Source organism: Nylanderia fulva, unplaced genomic scaffold (assembly GCF_048542155.1).
Source record: "Nylanderia fulva isolate GAGA-0341 unplaced genomic scaffold, ASM4854215v1 Scaffold1, whole genome shotgun sequence".
Lineage (NCBI taxonomy): Eukaryota > Metazoa > Arthropoda > Insecta > Hymenoptera > Formicidae > Nylanderia > Nylanderia fulva.
The window spans coordinates 9,595,672-9,608,948 of NW_028189192.1; the positions used below are offsets into that span (position 1 = coordinate 9,595,672).

Consider the following 13,277-nt stretch of genomic DNA (forward strand, 5'->3'; position numbering starts at 1 on the left):
ATGATATTTCGCGGTGGTTTCGGAGAATGTTATGTCATTCCGACAATAGTCGTGGGATCGTTCTCTTGATAGAGCTTGATTTAAAATCGTTAACCCATTCAAGAGGCGGTAATTCCGGCGTTATGTAACACATAATAATTGACAATTACGTTAAACTTGGCGTTTACGCGGCTTAGAAGGTCTCTACGACAGGATCTTTTAAATATGCGTCGGGTGAAATAGAACATAAGTAAGCACTTCCGTTCATTGTTCTCACATTTTTTCATTGTTAACTCGGATTTACTTTGCACAAAATATGAAATAAAATTTCAAAATTCAAATCGTCACTGTTAAAATATTTCAATGTATGATCCGTGCTCCATTTATGAAATGTCATAAGAACTTACGTCACAAGAACCTATATATTTAATGCCGTACGAATAACTTTAATATTTGCAAATGTTTCTCGTGAGTGAAAGTATTTTGTGAAATAGAATTCAAGCTTCTTTTTTTCCATTGGCGAAGCGTGAACGAGAAAGATGTGACGGGTTCGCATGTCGAGTTTTATCGGAATATCCCATGCATATAAGAAGGAAAGACAATCCGTTCAGTACCACGCCCACTTTTACTTCGTGTTCTTTAAAATATCGGCTCGAGATCTTACAGAGCCTAGAGCTGGTATGTTTCCATAAACGTTTCACTCTACGAGAGTCGGGAAAAGGCTGTCGATAACCGGAAGAAAGTATGATATTAAATGTGCGCTTTTCATAATGTTCCGCGTTCTTGCATTTTTTATTATAACGGGTGAAAATTCGATTAATCAATTTTGCGAACAACGTATTGAGATTTTGATATGTGTATTACATCAATTAATTTTTTCTAAGTTGATTTTTTTAAAGAGAAAAGTTCTAAGCATTTCTAAATACTTTCTTTAAAAAAATCAGAGACTTTTCCACACCAGCTCTTCGTAATATTCTTCAAATGATTCGTGAACCATGAATATAATAGATATGCAAAGAGAGATACTCCTAGCTTAGCACATATTCTATTCAAGTGATGAGTCAATCGGAAAAATCAATAGAGACGTAAATGCTGACAAAAAGAAAAGAAAGTGAAAAAATTTCGTCTGTCAAATACACTTTCTCTCTTCCTTTATGCATGTTATATAAACATCGCTGACAGTTCATATGTGACATCACCGTACACACTTATTCATCCGCATCTATAGAAGAACAAATTAGGATTCGCGAATTGAATTATCGATTTAATCGATAGAAATTGATAGAATCGCGTGGTACATTTCATCGGCGGATGTAGGTTTCGCGTGGGTGCGCGTTTAAAGTTCGGAAGTCATCGCAATTGAACTGGGCGCGATCTCCTCGCCCACGCGAAACGACAAACTCCTGGAGGTCTTTCTTCATCGAGGGAGCCTCGTGTCGACGGTATATACGCTCGTCCGCGCTAAATACTTAAGCGCTCTGCTATGACATAATCGCGACTTGGCTCGCGACGTCAAATCGCGACGTCACGTCACGTGAGCACGCGCCGCGACAGGAGGAATTGCGTATGCAAGGGTGACTAACTGGTAAGAGTGTGTCTGCAATAACGAAGGAGCGAGTATAATGGGCGGCGATTTCAAGGAGATCCCCTGCCCACGTTAGATCCGCGATTGCGGCTGTCGATCGACCATCGTTTGTCGCTCCAATTACCCATTGAACTACTTGAAACAGTCCTATGTCTCGCGATAATGTTGACATGAAAATTGCGGATATAATTTTATTTAATATATACATATGTTGTACCTATCATTAATGAAAATTCTTATGCTAATTGAGCGATTAGTAGACCATTTCAATAAATTATGAATAATAAGAAAAATAATTTGATTATTAATTGATATCATTCATATGTATATATTATAAAGATCACGAATTTTGTCATTTTTTTGTCGTGCTACACTAAAAAAAATTACATGATTGTGCTGGGTTCTTTTTCGACCCAGCATAGCATAATCATGCGATATTCCTACTTATATATGGAAGATTACAGATTATATTTAATGTAATATGAAATATATTCTTATATACAATATATTTTCAAGATTAAAAATATTTCACTGGACATGGAACTACACATATAGGAAATGCTAGTAATGCATAAATAATGTTACAAATAAAATAAATAAATGCTTATAAAATATGTAGTTCTAATAAAGTAAAAATATTCAATTTAAACTTAAAGTGATTTTTGCATAAAAATAGTGATTTGATCTATATTTTACATATATTTTTACATTAATATGCATTTTAAAAAATACGGAAAAAATTACAGTAAAAGTATATGAATTTTGTTCAGTGTAAGAAAGACATATATTACGCGTTGTGGAAGGTCAGTTCTTGATAGAGTTCATCGGATGGAACGTCACGAACCTTATATGGTACGGTTCGACTTCTAGTGAGTAATACTGTTGCGTTTTATATATCAAGGTATCTCCGTCGTTGCGTTTTTCGCATTTCACTCACGTCCATGTTTCGATAGAATCCAATTATCGCGGGAATCACTCGGGGCGACATCGATCTCGCGATATAATCCGCCTTATGCCACGAGCGTTTATCAAATTAATGGGACAGTACTCGCTCGATGAAAATCGGTCAGTTGCTAAGCATAGTTCCCTGTCGCCTTCACTTTGGCGCGCGTTATTATTAGATAAAGTCGCAAATACGGTCCACGAGAGAGGAAGAGAGAAAGAGAGAAGTGCACAGCGATCACGTCGCGTGCATATACACTTGAATGGCCAGTGACTCGTTAGACCACTTTCATTGCACGGACGAACACGCGTCGACCATGCTCTGACGTCAGTGTTTGCCGCGGAGACTCCTGTCGTGAAACTTTCCGTAAGTAAACGGCGAAGCGATCATTTAGCACTTCTGCACGCATGCACACACACGAAGATCATTTTTATATATATATTCCGATATACGCGGTTACGTGCGAGGAACATTCTCCGCGTGAGAAAAAAGAAACGCGAAAGTTTCGTCGCGATGTGACGGAAGAGTGTCTTCTAAAGTCGCTGAGCGGAAATCGATCGTCGTTCTCAGACATCGTTCGATTCCTCTCTTGCCGTTTAGTCGTCGATACCTAAATTGGCAGCGACGGGGAAATTATGTCGTGGCAAGAGAGACATATCCGATCTCGTCCTTGTATTATTTACGCTCATTCGCTTCTCTCACCGTTTCAACGGGGATCTGCGTGTGTATGCGGTTCAATTTCCACGACACATACATATACGATGTTTAATCAGTTACCGCTGATAAAAACGGTTTATTCACGCGAGCGCATGAACCGCAATTTGCCCTCGATTAAATCGTCTCTCTATAGAAGCTACATATCTCTCGCGCATTATAATTGCATTATGATCGCGCATTATGCGTTACGCGAAATTACCAGTGTTCCAAGATGCACTACAGTAATGAGTTTTGAATTAGATGAATGGAAGGCAATTACAGTACACTCCATGTGTGTATCACATCGCTTGTTAATCTAAAAATTTACGTCGTTACGTGTTTCACCGGATAGCATAATTATTCACGGATATATTAATGCATTGCACGCCTTTTCCATTATCGGACTAGATCCGCGCGTTTTTTCCACGTACAAAGTCTCACTCGTCTCATTTACAATCTTGTACAAAGGAGTTTCCAAGTCTCGTAACAGATTAATTACTATATATCTTATTAAATACTGCATTTTCTTTCTGCGTTGAAAAACAAAGAATCGCCGCTGTTTCAAAATTTTTTAATGTCATATGATAGCAATTTTGTAAAATAATTCTTTTTTTCTTATATAAATCATTAGAGTAATCATCAACTTCAATAATCCTCGATCATCAATAATGATAATGTCGAATGTTTTAAGAAAGTGATGCTTCTTGCACGCTAATTTTTATTAATGATGGCGATAGTCAACCGAAACGATCTAACACCGTAGAAATTAAAAATATATATCATTCATATATCTTGAAAGGCAAAATACTCAGTCTGTCGGGCTTGACATTTTCATGAGACTTTCATATCGTGCTCTTTAATCGGATGACGATCAATCATCAGATTGATCCCACATCGGCGTCAGCTAAATTAATACTTGGACGTGAAATATATATGCTGGAAGATTTATCACGTACAACGAGCTACAAAAATGTTTGAAACTACATTTGAAATTACATTACTAATTTTATAAATTATAGGATTCTCATCGCCAATTTCTTCGTCGTAAGGAATAATACAGTGTGATAAATGAGTTTCTCTCTTTTTGTATTTTTTTCTAATCAACGGTGGTTTAAAGATATAATACGCTCTGATCACTTCACAACGATATATAACATAAAGCGCGTTATGGCTTTATTGTTATAATGTGTAATGATACCGTGAAATTGCTTAGAAAATTCACAGATGGGAATTAAATTAAATTTGAGTTAAGATAAATCGCTATTATACCGACTTATATTGAGCATAATTACGTACGTTACTTTAATGCGGCCGTCTCGAAACGTTTTATAGTTCTCAAGAGTCTAGATTTTTTTTCAAACCAACATTACGCTCGTCTATTTCGTCATTGACTTCACCTCAAGTACCGATGATATCACACCCTGCCAATTGTGGCAACTTGCTCTGTCACCGGAAATAATCTGCCGATAAATACGGATTGGATTTATAAATAGTAAAAGTAACGGATACTCTCCTTTCCACGCCTTTCTCAGTGTTTACCTAACACCGGTTACATGTAATTTTACGTAACTTTTTCCACGATTCTTCTTTTTCCCCGTTTATAAATTTCTTTTCCGCGTCTTTCATCCATTGTCGTCTGTATCGTTACATATTTATGCCGTCTATAAATCTCACCGATTGGCTTTGTAAATACAGCCTTGAGGGAATTTTATTAAAGCTTATTAGCGCGCTCTCTTACTTAAGTGTTAAATATTTAAAGTACTCACGCTATGTTATACTCGTATTACGTACAATATCGTGTATCTTGCGCTTGCATTCTAATTGTATATTCGTGCGATACGCTCACTATACGAACGACCAACATCGGCGATAGCGCGGTTAAGTTAGCGCTAACAATTGTATCTTATTATGCGAAAAGATCTAAAACACATTGCCTTTTCTCTCTTCAGATCACAATAACGAGGCACAGCAGCGCACACGCAGCCCAGGTACCTCAACAGTTGCCGACGTGTGAGTACACAATATAAGACTTACTTTCTAATTATTAGCGACCAGCAAATGATTAATTAGACCGAATCAATTAGACGTCAAACTCGTGCATGCGAAAATTCGCGTTATATCTCCCGATTCTGTTCTCATTTTTTTTCACCTGTTTCACCTCGAAATATAAACCACGCATATGGTGGATTTTCTCCCGAGGAAAAATCGCGCGTGCTATTCCTCTCACGAAACCAAAGTGCCGGATAATCAGATAAAGTGGACGCTTTCCACATGATGTGCACTTTCTAATGACGGCACAATAAACTTGATGACAATGATTCTAAGAAGGATACTTGTGGTAACAAAGTATAATAATTTGAAAGTAAACGTAATTACTAGAAAAGAGTAATTGATCTACCGCGTATATATTGCAGTTTCTTAAGTTGTTTCATGGAAAGACTTAATTAATCATCCAGATTAATTGTTTATGTACTCAATTATGTGCTTAAATATACATTTGCACTTGACATATTTAATTATATAATTCAAAAATTGATTTTGCACACATAATATATTGAAGTCAAATCAAATTATACAAAAGGTTGAAATATGCAAATATTTAAAAATCTCTTGTCGAATTTTCTGAGAGAATTTGCTATAATTATTTATTAAAGAAATCGTTCTGTTGAATTAATGCAATCCAATTATTAAACTATTACACGCGAGCGATGATTAACAAGCGAAGAAAGTTATTAGCATTTAAAAAATCGTATATTAATAAACCGACAAAATGAAAGCGAGGGTTATTTTTCCATTCGCGATACCGAAGGATCGATTATAAATTTTTCTTACATTTGCTCGCGAGATCGAGGGCAATTAATCGAATCGCGGCAGGATAATTTAACGAAAGGGAAAAGCGTATAGCCATTCGGAAGAGAGCCTTTCCAGACGAGATCGACCGACGACCTTCCTTGAAAGACATTGCTTTTGCTAGAAGGTGAACGCAGCCGTGCGACCTAGATTCTCATGTGGAAAGGAGCGAAGTCGCGTTCGCAGGAGGGACGGAGAACGTGATATGAGATGTAAATGGCACGAAACGAGATGACGATTATAACCGGGACGCGACGACGAATATATATACAACGGCGCGATATCCGCCGCAGCATCGCATCGACGCGAATCGAAAGTCCCGGTAAATGAACAGACGGCGGACACTTTCAACCTTTTACTGCGCGAGACCGTAAGTCGAATTTCACCTGTCGAATCAACGGAAATACAATGTACATATACGATGTATATATATAGTTACAGAGACTTGCCTTTATTTAGTTACCAACGAAATATTTCCAATATATGTATATATATTATATCTTGTCTCGGTTCAATGAATTCAACCTTTATTAATCCGGCAATATCATGTCAAGAAATCTTTGGATGTGTAGCACAATCATAAATTTTAATTTACTGCTAATATGTTGCTTCAGTCTTTATTTCTTCTCGTAATGAGGATGTCAGATTAATGAAGATCTCGAGTTGCACAATCATTAATATTATTATACGCGAGTCATAGACGAGCTTCTAAACGTAGCCGGTGATCGGTTAGTCTCGAATATATATTAAGAAATAAGTATGACACTTTAAATTGTGCAATTGGACACATTAATTTTAAAGTAATATTTCACACAATCGAGAGAGTAAATTGCAGACTCGTAATTTCTTTAACAGCGGATGTTTGGACGTAATAAGATGACGATTAATGCGCGAGATAAGTATAAGCTTTTTCTCATGACACTGACAAACCAATGAAATCCATTGTCAAAGATTCTGTGGACGCTTTCGGACTTTTACTTTTTGTCATTTGTTCCGCTGGAATGTTATTGCGAGATGCAGGGAAATGAAATTGCTCCGTTCTGCCCTGATAAAAAACGTGTGTCTTTTAAATTATATATTTTAAGATATAATTCTTTTTATTATACACTTTTAACATATCAATTTTACTTTTAATATTTTTTCTATCATTAAATTATTTTTAGATTGCATAAATTAAAAATTTACAAATAATTTATACAACATTATACAAATAAAATTTTATTTTGATTACTGTACTATGATGAGCAATCACCATTGGGAGTCGGAGTATTGTTTAATGCCTTTCAAACTGTTATTTCTTCACTTGAAGAGAAACTGCGTCTTAAAAGAAAGTATTTTTTACGCCTTTACCTTCACATGTGAATCTTCATTTACGCTGAGGGACAAGGCGCTATTATTCTCACATGCATTACAATAGCTGTTGTGGTTTGACTGTTCGATTACCGTGCTAAATACCTAAGAGGAAGCATCATATTGAACACCAAAAAAAAGGATATTTTTTTCTCTTGACTTGAAGTGACACTAATTAAAATCTTTTATCGATATATCTCGTACACATTTTGAAAATACATAACGTTTCGATAAAATATAGTAATATATGTACATACATATATAAAAAAGAAAAAAGAGTTATATGCCTTGCCTTATTGTATCATGCATTATTGAATTTTATTTGAAGGATTATTTCAAGTAAGATAATCTGAAAAAAAACCAGTCATATTTTTTTAAAGCATCTCTAAAACATTACAATCGAAAATCAAATGTCAAAATGGTTTTGTCTATGTCAAAAAACTTTTATGAAAAATTTATTATATGAAAAAAATATTCAAGAATAGCTCTTATCACTTTACTTTTAATTGCCATGCACGTTTTTCTCTTTCTCTTTCATTCGTATTTAAACCTTATTAATAAAAAAATATGAATATTCAAAATATGAATGAAAATATAATTGAAAATATAATTCTGCTTATTTGCATTGATTGACTGACACGCATTAAAAACGCATTACCACCTTGGAGAAAACATCACTTTCCACTAGAAAAAACCATGATCTTAATTGGCGTTTTTATCTCAAAGAGATGTTCTAAAATCATAGACTGGAAACTATTTTGCAGAAAGCGAAAGGAATTCGCGTAAATGTACGATTTCCAATATCAGAGAGATGAATAAATCTCTCTAATGAATGTGTGTGTACATATGTGTCAAGTAAGAAATGGCAAATGGTTAATTGCTGAGAAAATCTCGGAAAATGGTTAATTACAGAGAAAATATTAGGTTGATATAACTGAAGCTACAGAAACGCGCAATGCTACACATCATAGAAAAAAATCTAGGTCGTGCAACTCGGATTGGCCGTGTTTAATGTAGTCACATTTATAATGCAAACTTGAATACGTTGTTTTCTTACAACTTTGAAGTAAGTATGTTTCGCATTGCCTTATTTATTCGTACTAAATAAAGCTGTCATCACTCATTAGCATAATTAGACTATGAATATTTGAGTATTTTAAAAGATAATTAAATAAAGATCAAAAATTATTAAATAAAAATATACTTATATATATTTTTTTTATTTTACATATTTTTCTGTCAAGGCTATTGACACACGAACTGTATTTAGATATATTTAACTCAATTATTATAGATATATTACAAATCAATGATTTTAATTTAAAAATGCAAAGATTTTAGACAAAATAAATTAGTGTGTCTTATAAATATCTTATTTCTCTCCATATAGATAATAAAAGAAAAATTTATTACAAGAGGTATTTTTAGCATTTTATAATACGTACGTCAGTGCTTGTATTGGTTTTTTGGACATTACGTTTTTTTTCTGACATAAAATATCTCAAGTTAGAGATTATTTTCATCGATGAGCGCTGCATTAACAAAAAAAAGAATCTTGTTATATCCTTTATATGGCTCTTCGGGAGATGTAAGAACGTATATAGAACTCGCGTCTGTGAACATTCTCGAGAAATGCAGTTGAATTGGCTACGTAAATTGGCTACGTAAATCTGTCTACGCGAAACGTTCATACGCTGCGATTTGCGCGCGAAGAACGCCCACATATCTACGTACGCGGGAAGTAATCGATATATTTCGCGATTAACGCCACGATTTACGATAATTTGTCTTACACATATGCAGTAGAAATTTATTTATAGAAAATATTATTCGATAATCGAATAATCGAAGCATCGTACAATGTCGTGTCCTTCATTTATCACGACTTATCTCCGTCGATTGATCTTGTACTGCTGCATCGTATTAATTATTCCTTTAATTTTACATCGTTAACCTGATGTTCAGACAACTAATGTATATGTTAGGTTTTACGCGTTTTACCGTTGATTCGACGTCATTATCTTTTAATCTGATTTCATCATTACGACGCATTTATTGTATGTCGCGGCAATTAATTCGACGCTTCGATACATCAGACGTAATGACTCGATGCTTTTTTTTAATGATATAGTCATCTCGATTTTTTACGCATGTCTTCTAGGCAAGATAAAAAAAAAGGAAGATAAAAAGTTGATCATTATATTAAACGACAGCGATTGTCTTTAATTTTATATTATATATCTTTCTTGTATTTTTGTAATTAATAATTGTATTTTTTTCTCCTATATATTTTTAATAAATAATTAATAATTTAGTCAATAAAGTATGTTAATATTATAACTGTTATAATCAATAGAATGATATAAAATTAGAACGATGTTTTTTTTAATAATTTCAAAATTTTTCCAGTAATTAGGGAGATGTTTTTTGCGGTGTACGCAATTATGTCTCGCGTTCGCGTTTATAAATTTAATTGATTAACGTTAATTTTATCGGCCTTGACAAGTTCCTTTCGTCGGCTCCGCGACAAGACTAGAGTGACTGGCAATTGTGTTCGAATGCATTTGCATGCGTATAGCTTACGGTGCATGGCTTATGACCGTACGCTTGTATAAATCTGCAATTATCGTCGATGACCTGCGTGGACAGTATTACGAGAGGACCGTAAATAGGATAAGAGCAGGAGGTTATAAATGATCTTACCTAATGACGATTGCAGGATCGTTAAACGGTCAGCGAATGACCGTCTCCGGGTATCCCGTTACCTGCGAATTTATTCCGATCGGTTTTCACGATCCGTTTACACGCGAAAATCAACACCTGGCGCATATGCAATTACGATAATCCATAGTTAACGATCGCGGCCCGTTAGCCGAATTAAAACGCGCGAATTAACTAAATCCGTCGAATTAAAATTTTTGTTTTTCCCAACTAAGATTTGAATTATATAATGACACAGTAAGTCCTTCCTCGATGTTCATTTACGTCTTGAGAGAAACATTTTTCTCCTCGAAATGCACGAATTTTATCTGTCACCTGTCATTTATCGTCGTGTACATCTGCTCTAATCGTTGACACTTGACGGAAATAATATTACCGAACATCTCCTTAATCTCTTTAATCACCGATGATGATGCAACGATGACACTGCATTTCTATACTGTTTTTCTATACTGTCGTTTGCATACGAGTATACGTTGTTTTATCTTCCTTGCGTTACGGTTTGCGCGCGATTGTTCGTTCGTGTCGGATAAAAAAAATAACGTGCACGATGTAAGTCACGAGTAATCCGGTGCAGGACAATGAATCGACCTGAGAAGAATTCGGTTGCGTTCCTGATCGAGAGGAAGATTCGCATTATGGTTCGCCGCGTTTCTTTTCCGGAAGCGCTGAAGTGTCGACGAACGAACGAACCGTTGGAATTAGGGATGGTATTATGCTATTTAACGAAGTTTGTCGATTAGGGATACCTTAAAGGTGCCTTTTCATACGCAGCAGCAAATCAGTCGCGTGATTAAAATGTATTAGAGCGTATTTCTTTGTTCTCTTATTATTTCAAGGTTAAAATTATGATTTTTGCTTTTATATTCTCATAATCTATTTTATTCTTAAAATCCATTTTTCACATTATTCTACATTTGTCTCAATAATTGAAATTTTTTATTAAATAAATAAATATAAACTTTTCGTTGACTTCCAGCACGCTAATTTTCTGTGTTGTTAAAAATCGATTCATCTACATAGCGTGTTCGTTAATTTATATTTTCATCATCGTGTTTTTTTATTTCAATGTGTGTTTAATAGAGATAAAACTAAAAAAATTGATATAATATAAATAAATAAGGTAATTATTTAAATAGTTTATAGTGACATGTTTGTTTCGATTATCGTACATAATGCAGATTGTATAATTGATTTAAATTTTTGTTTTAACTTTCGAATCTTTTCATTGTTGATAAAAATATCTCAAGGATTTCATGATTTAACATTTAATTGATTTATCATATACATGTATACAAATTATATTTTGAAAAAAGAATACTAAAAAGTCAGGGAAAAATTAATTTCTGGTCTAGGAAAATCTGAAAAAGTTAGAGAATTTTTTTCATTGAGTCTGCTGGACACCCTGAAATTGCTGCGGCAAGCTTGCAGCACATGAAACATGTTCTTTGGGCTGTGCCGCTTATTTCAGAATAACGCCCGAACCGATAACGGTATATCCCTCTCACGTGAAATTCACATCCACGGCAATTCATCCGTGCTGTTGGTCTACACGACTTTGTTCAGACGGTGTTTGCGTAAGAATCAATTTAGTCGAGCAAAGCCGTTAGAGAACTGCTCAAAACCATAGTGTCTGATAGCATGTTCCGACTCCGTACGAATTTTTTTGATATTCCTGCTGATTTTATAGTTACCTCGGGCAAATATATTTACGCGATTTTATCTTCAAATTTATTTTAATAAACGTTATTTAACGTTTTATCGAGCTATACAGTTACTCGCAAAATTGCTTTAAAAGTTTATAAAAATTTATGAAAGTTAATAAAGAGAAAGAAAGAGAGAAAGAGAGAAAAGAGGCATATAAAAAGACAGTTACCGTAAGACTCGTTTAATATTAAATTTTTTATTGATATTTTTATTACTTTATTAACACACTTCATTAACATATTAACACACTTAATACTTAATTTTTATATCTGTCATTATACATTTTAACCGACTGAATTTTATTGTGTCATTTTTAATTAATTCTACCCATGTAACAAGATTTATCTATTATATTAATGAAAAAATCCGATTATCTCTTTTTTTTTAATGTATTCCTCTCATTAACTCAAATATTAATTAAAAAATAATATATAACAAACCGCGTAATTGAAATGAGGATACGATCTCATTGAAACGATTACGTGCGCTGAATAGAAGAACTAATTGACGCGCGCGCGCATCTGTCGATTAAAATTAAAGATAAATAATTAAAGATACGCGATGTACATACATGCCTTTTGCAAGAGATGAGCGATGTATTCTCACGAATCGCGCGAAGATATGCGCGAACCTTGAGGCCAACCCTGAAAGCCAGCGGTTGGCTTTTTTCTCGGCGATTCCTTCGCGATTCCGCCGCGACCACAAGTAGACGCGACTTCAGAGGTCATTAATTATGGGAACAAGCATTACCTCGGCCACGGTAAATCGGCCGGTCGGATCGAAGCGAAAAGTTTTAATACTCGCGGTGACGCCGAGAGTGGGAACCGCAGGATTCCTCTGTGACGGATAACACGGTTGCATATATAGCATTGCGTACAGAAATCTTCGCTGCGCATCGTCGACCTTGGATGTTAAATCGAAGTAATTGCGCCGTACGCATTTCAGTGCGAAATGTGCGTATACATAACGCGCGCTTAATGCACCGTGCGATTAATATCGGAATCGCGCGATGATACTTTGCCCCGCGTTTGATTGAGCTTCAGATCCGCATCCGTGGCGAATTTATCAACGATGCACGTCAGTTAAGATTTTTTTGCGGAACGATGAAGCGTTGATGCAGAGAACGCCGTAAAATAAAAAGTTGAAACGCTGAGAAAAATTCTTTAAATATTCAAATAAATATTTATTTTAATACTACTTTATATATAATTTGTTTGAAACTAATAATATTGATTTGCCGTGAAAAAATATTTATTTAATATAATAAATTCTTTTTCTAAACAGATGGATAATTGATTTGATTCAAACAAATGTATAAAGGTAATTAATATAAATATTTAATAAATAATAAATATATAAAATAGCCAAGAAAAATATAGATATAAAACAATGAAATGTTTATTAAATTTTTACGGCATTTGATAGTGGAGTTATCGTCTCTTTGAC

General features: G+C 34.6%; 1 protein-coding gene across 1 annotated transcript in view; it reads left to right on the top strand.

The window, feature by feature from the left end:
• pio (zona pellucida domain-containing protein piopio) overlaps positions 1-13,277 on the top strand; it is a 57,908-nt gene that overhangs the window by 6,466 nt on the left and 38,165 nt on the right. Inside the window, exon 3 of the mRNA XM_029314413.2 lies at positions 5,153-5,213. Within this exon, the coding sequence (XP_029170246.1) occupies positions 5,153-5,213 (61 nt within the window). The remainder of the gene's footprint in view (positions 1-5,152; positions 5,214-13,277) is intronic.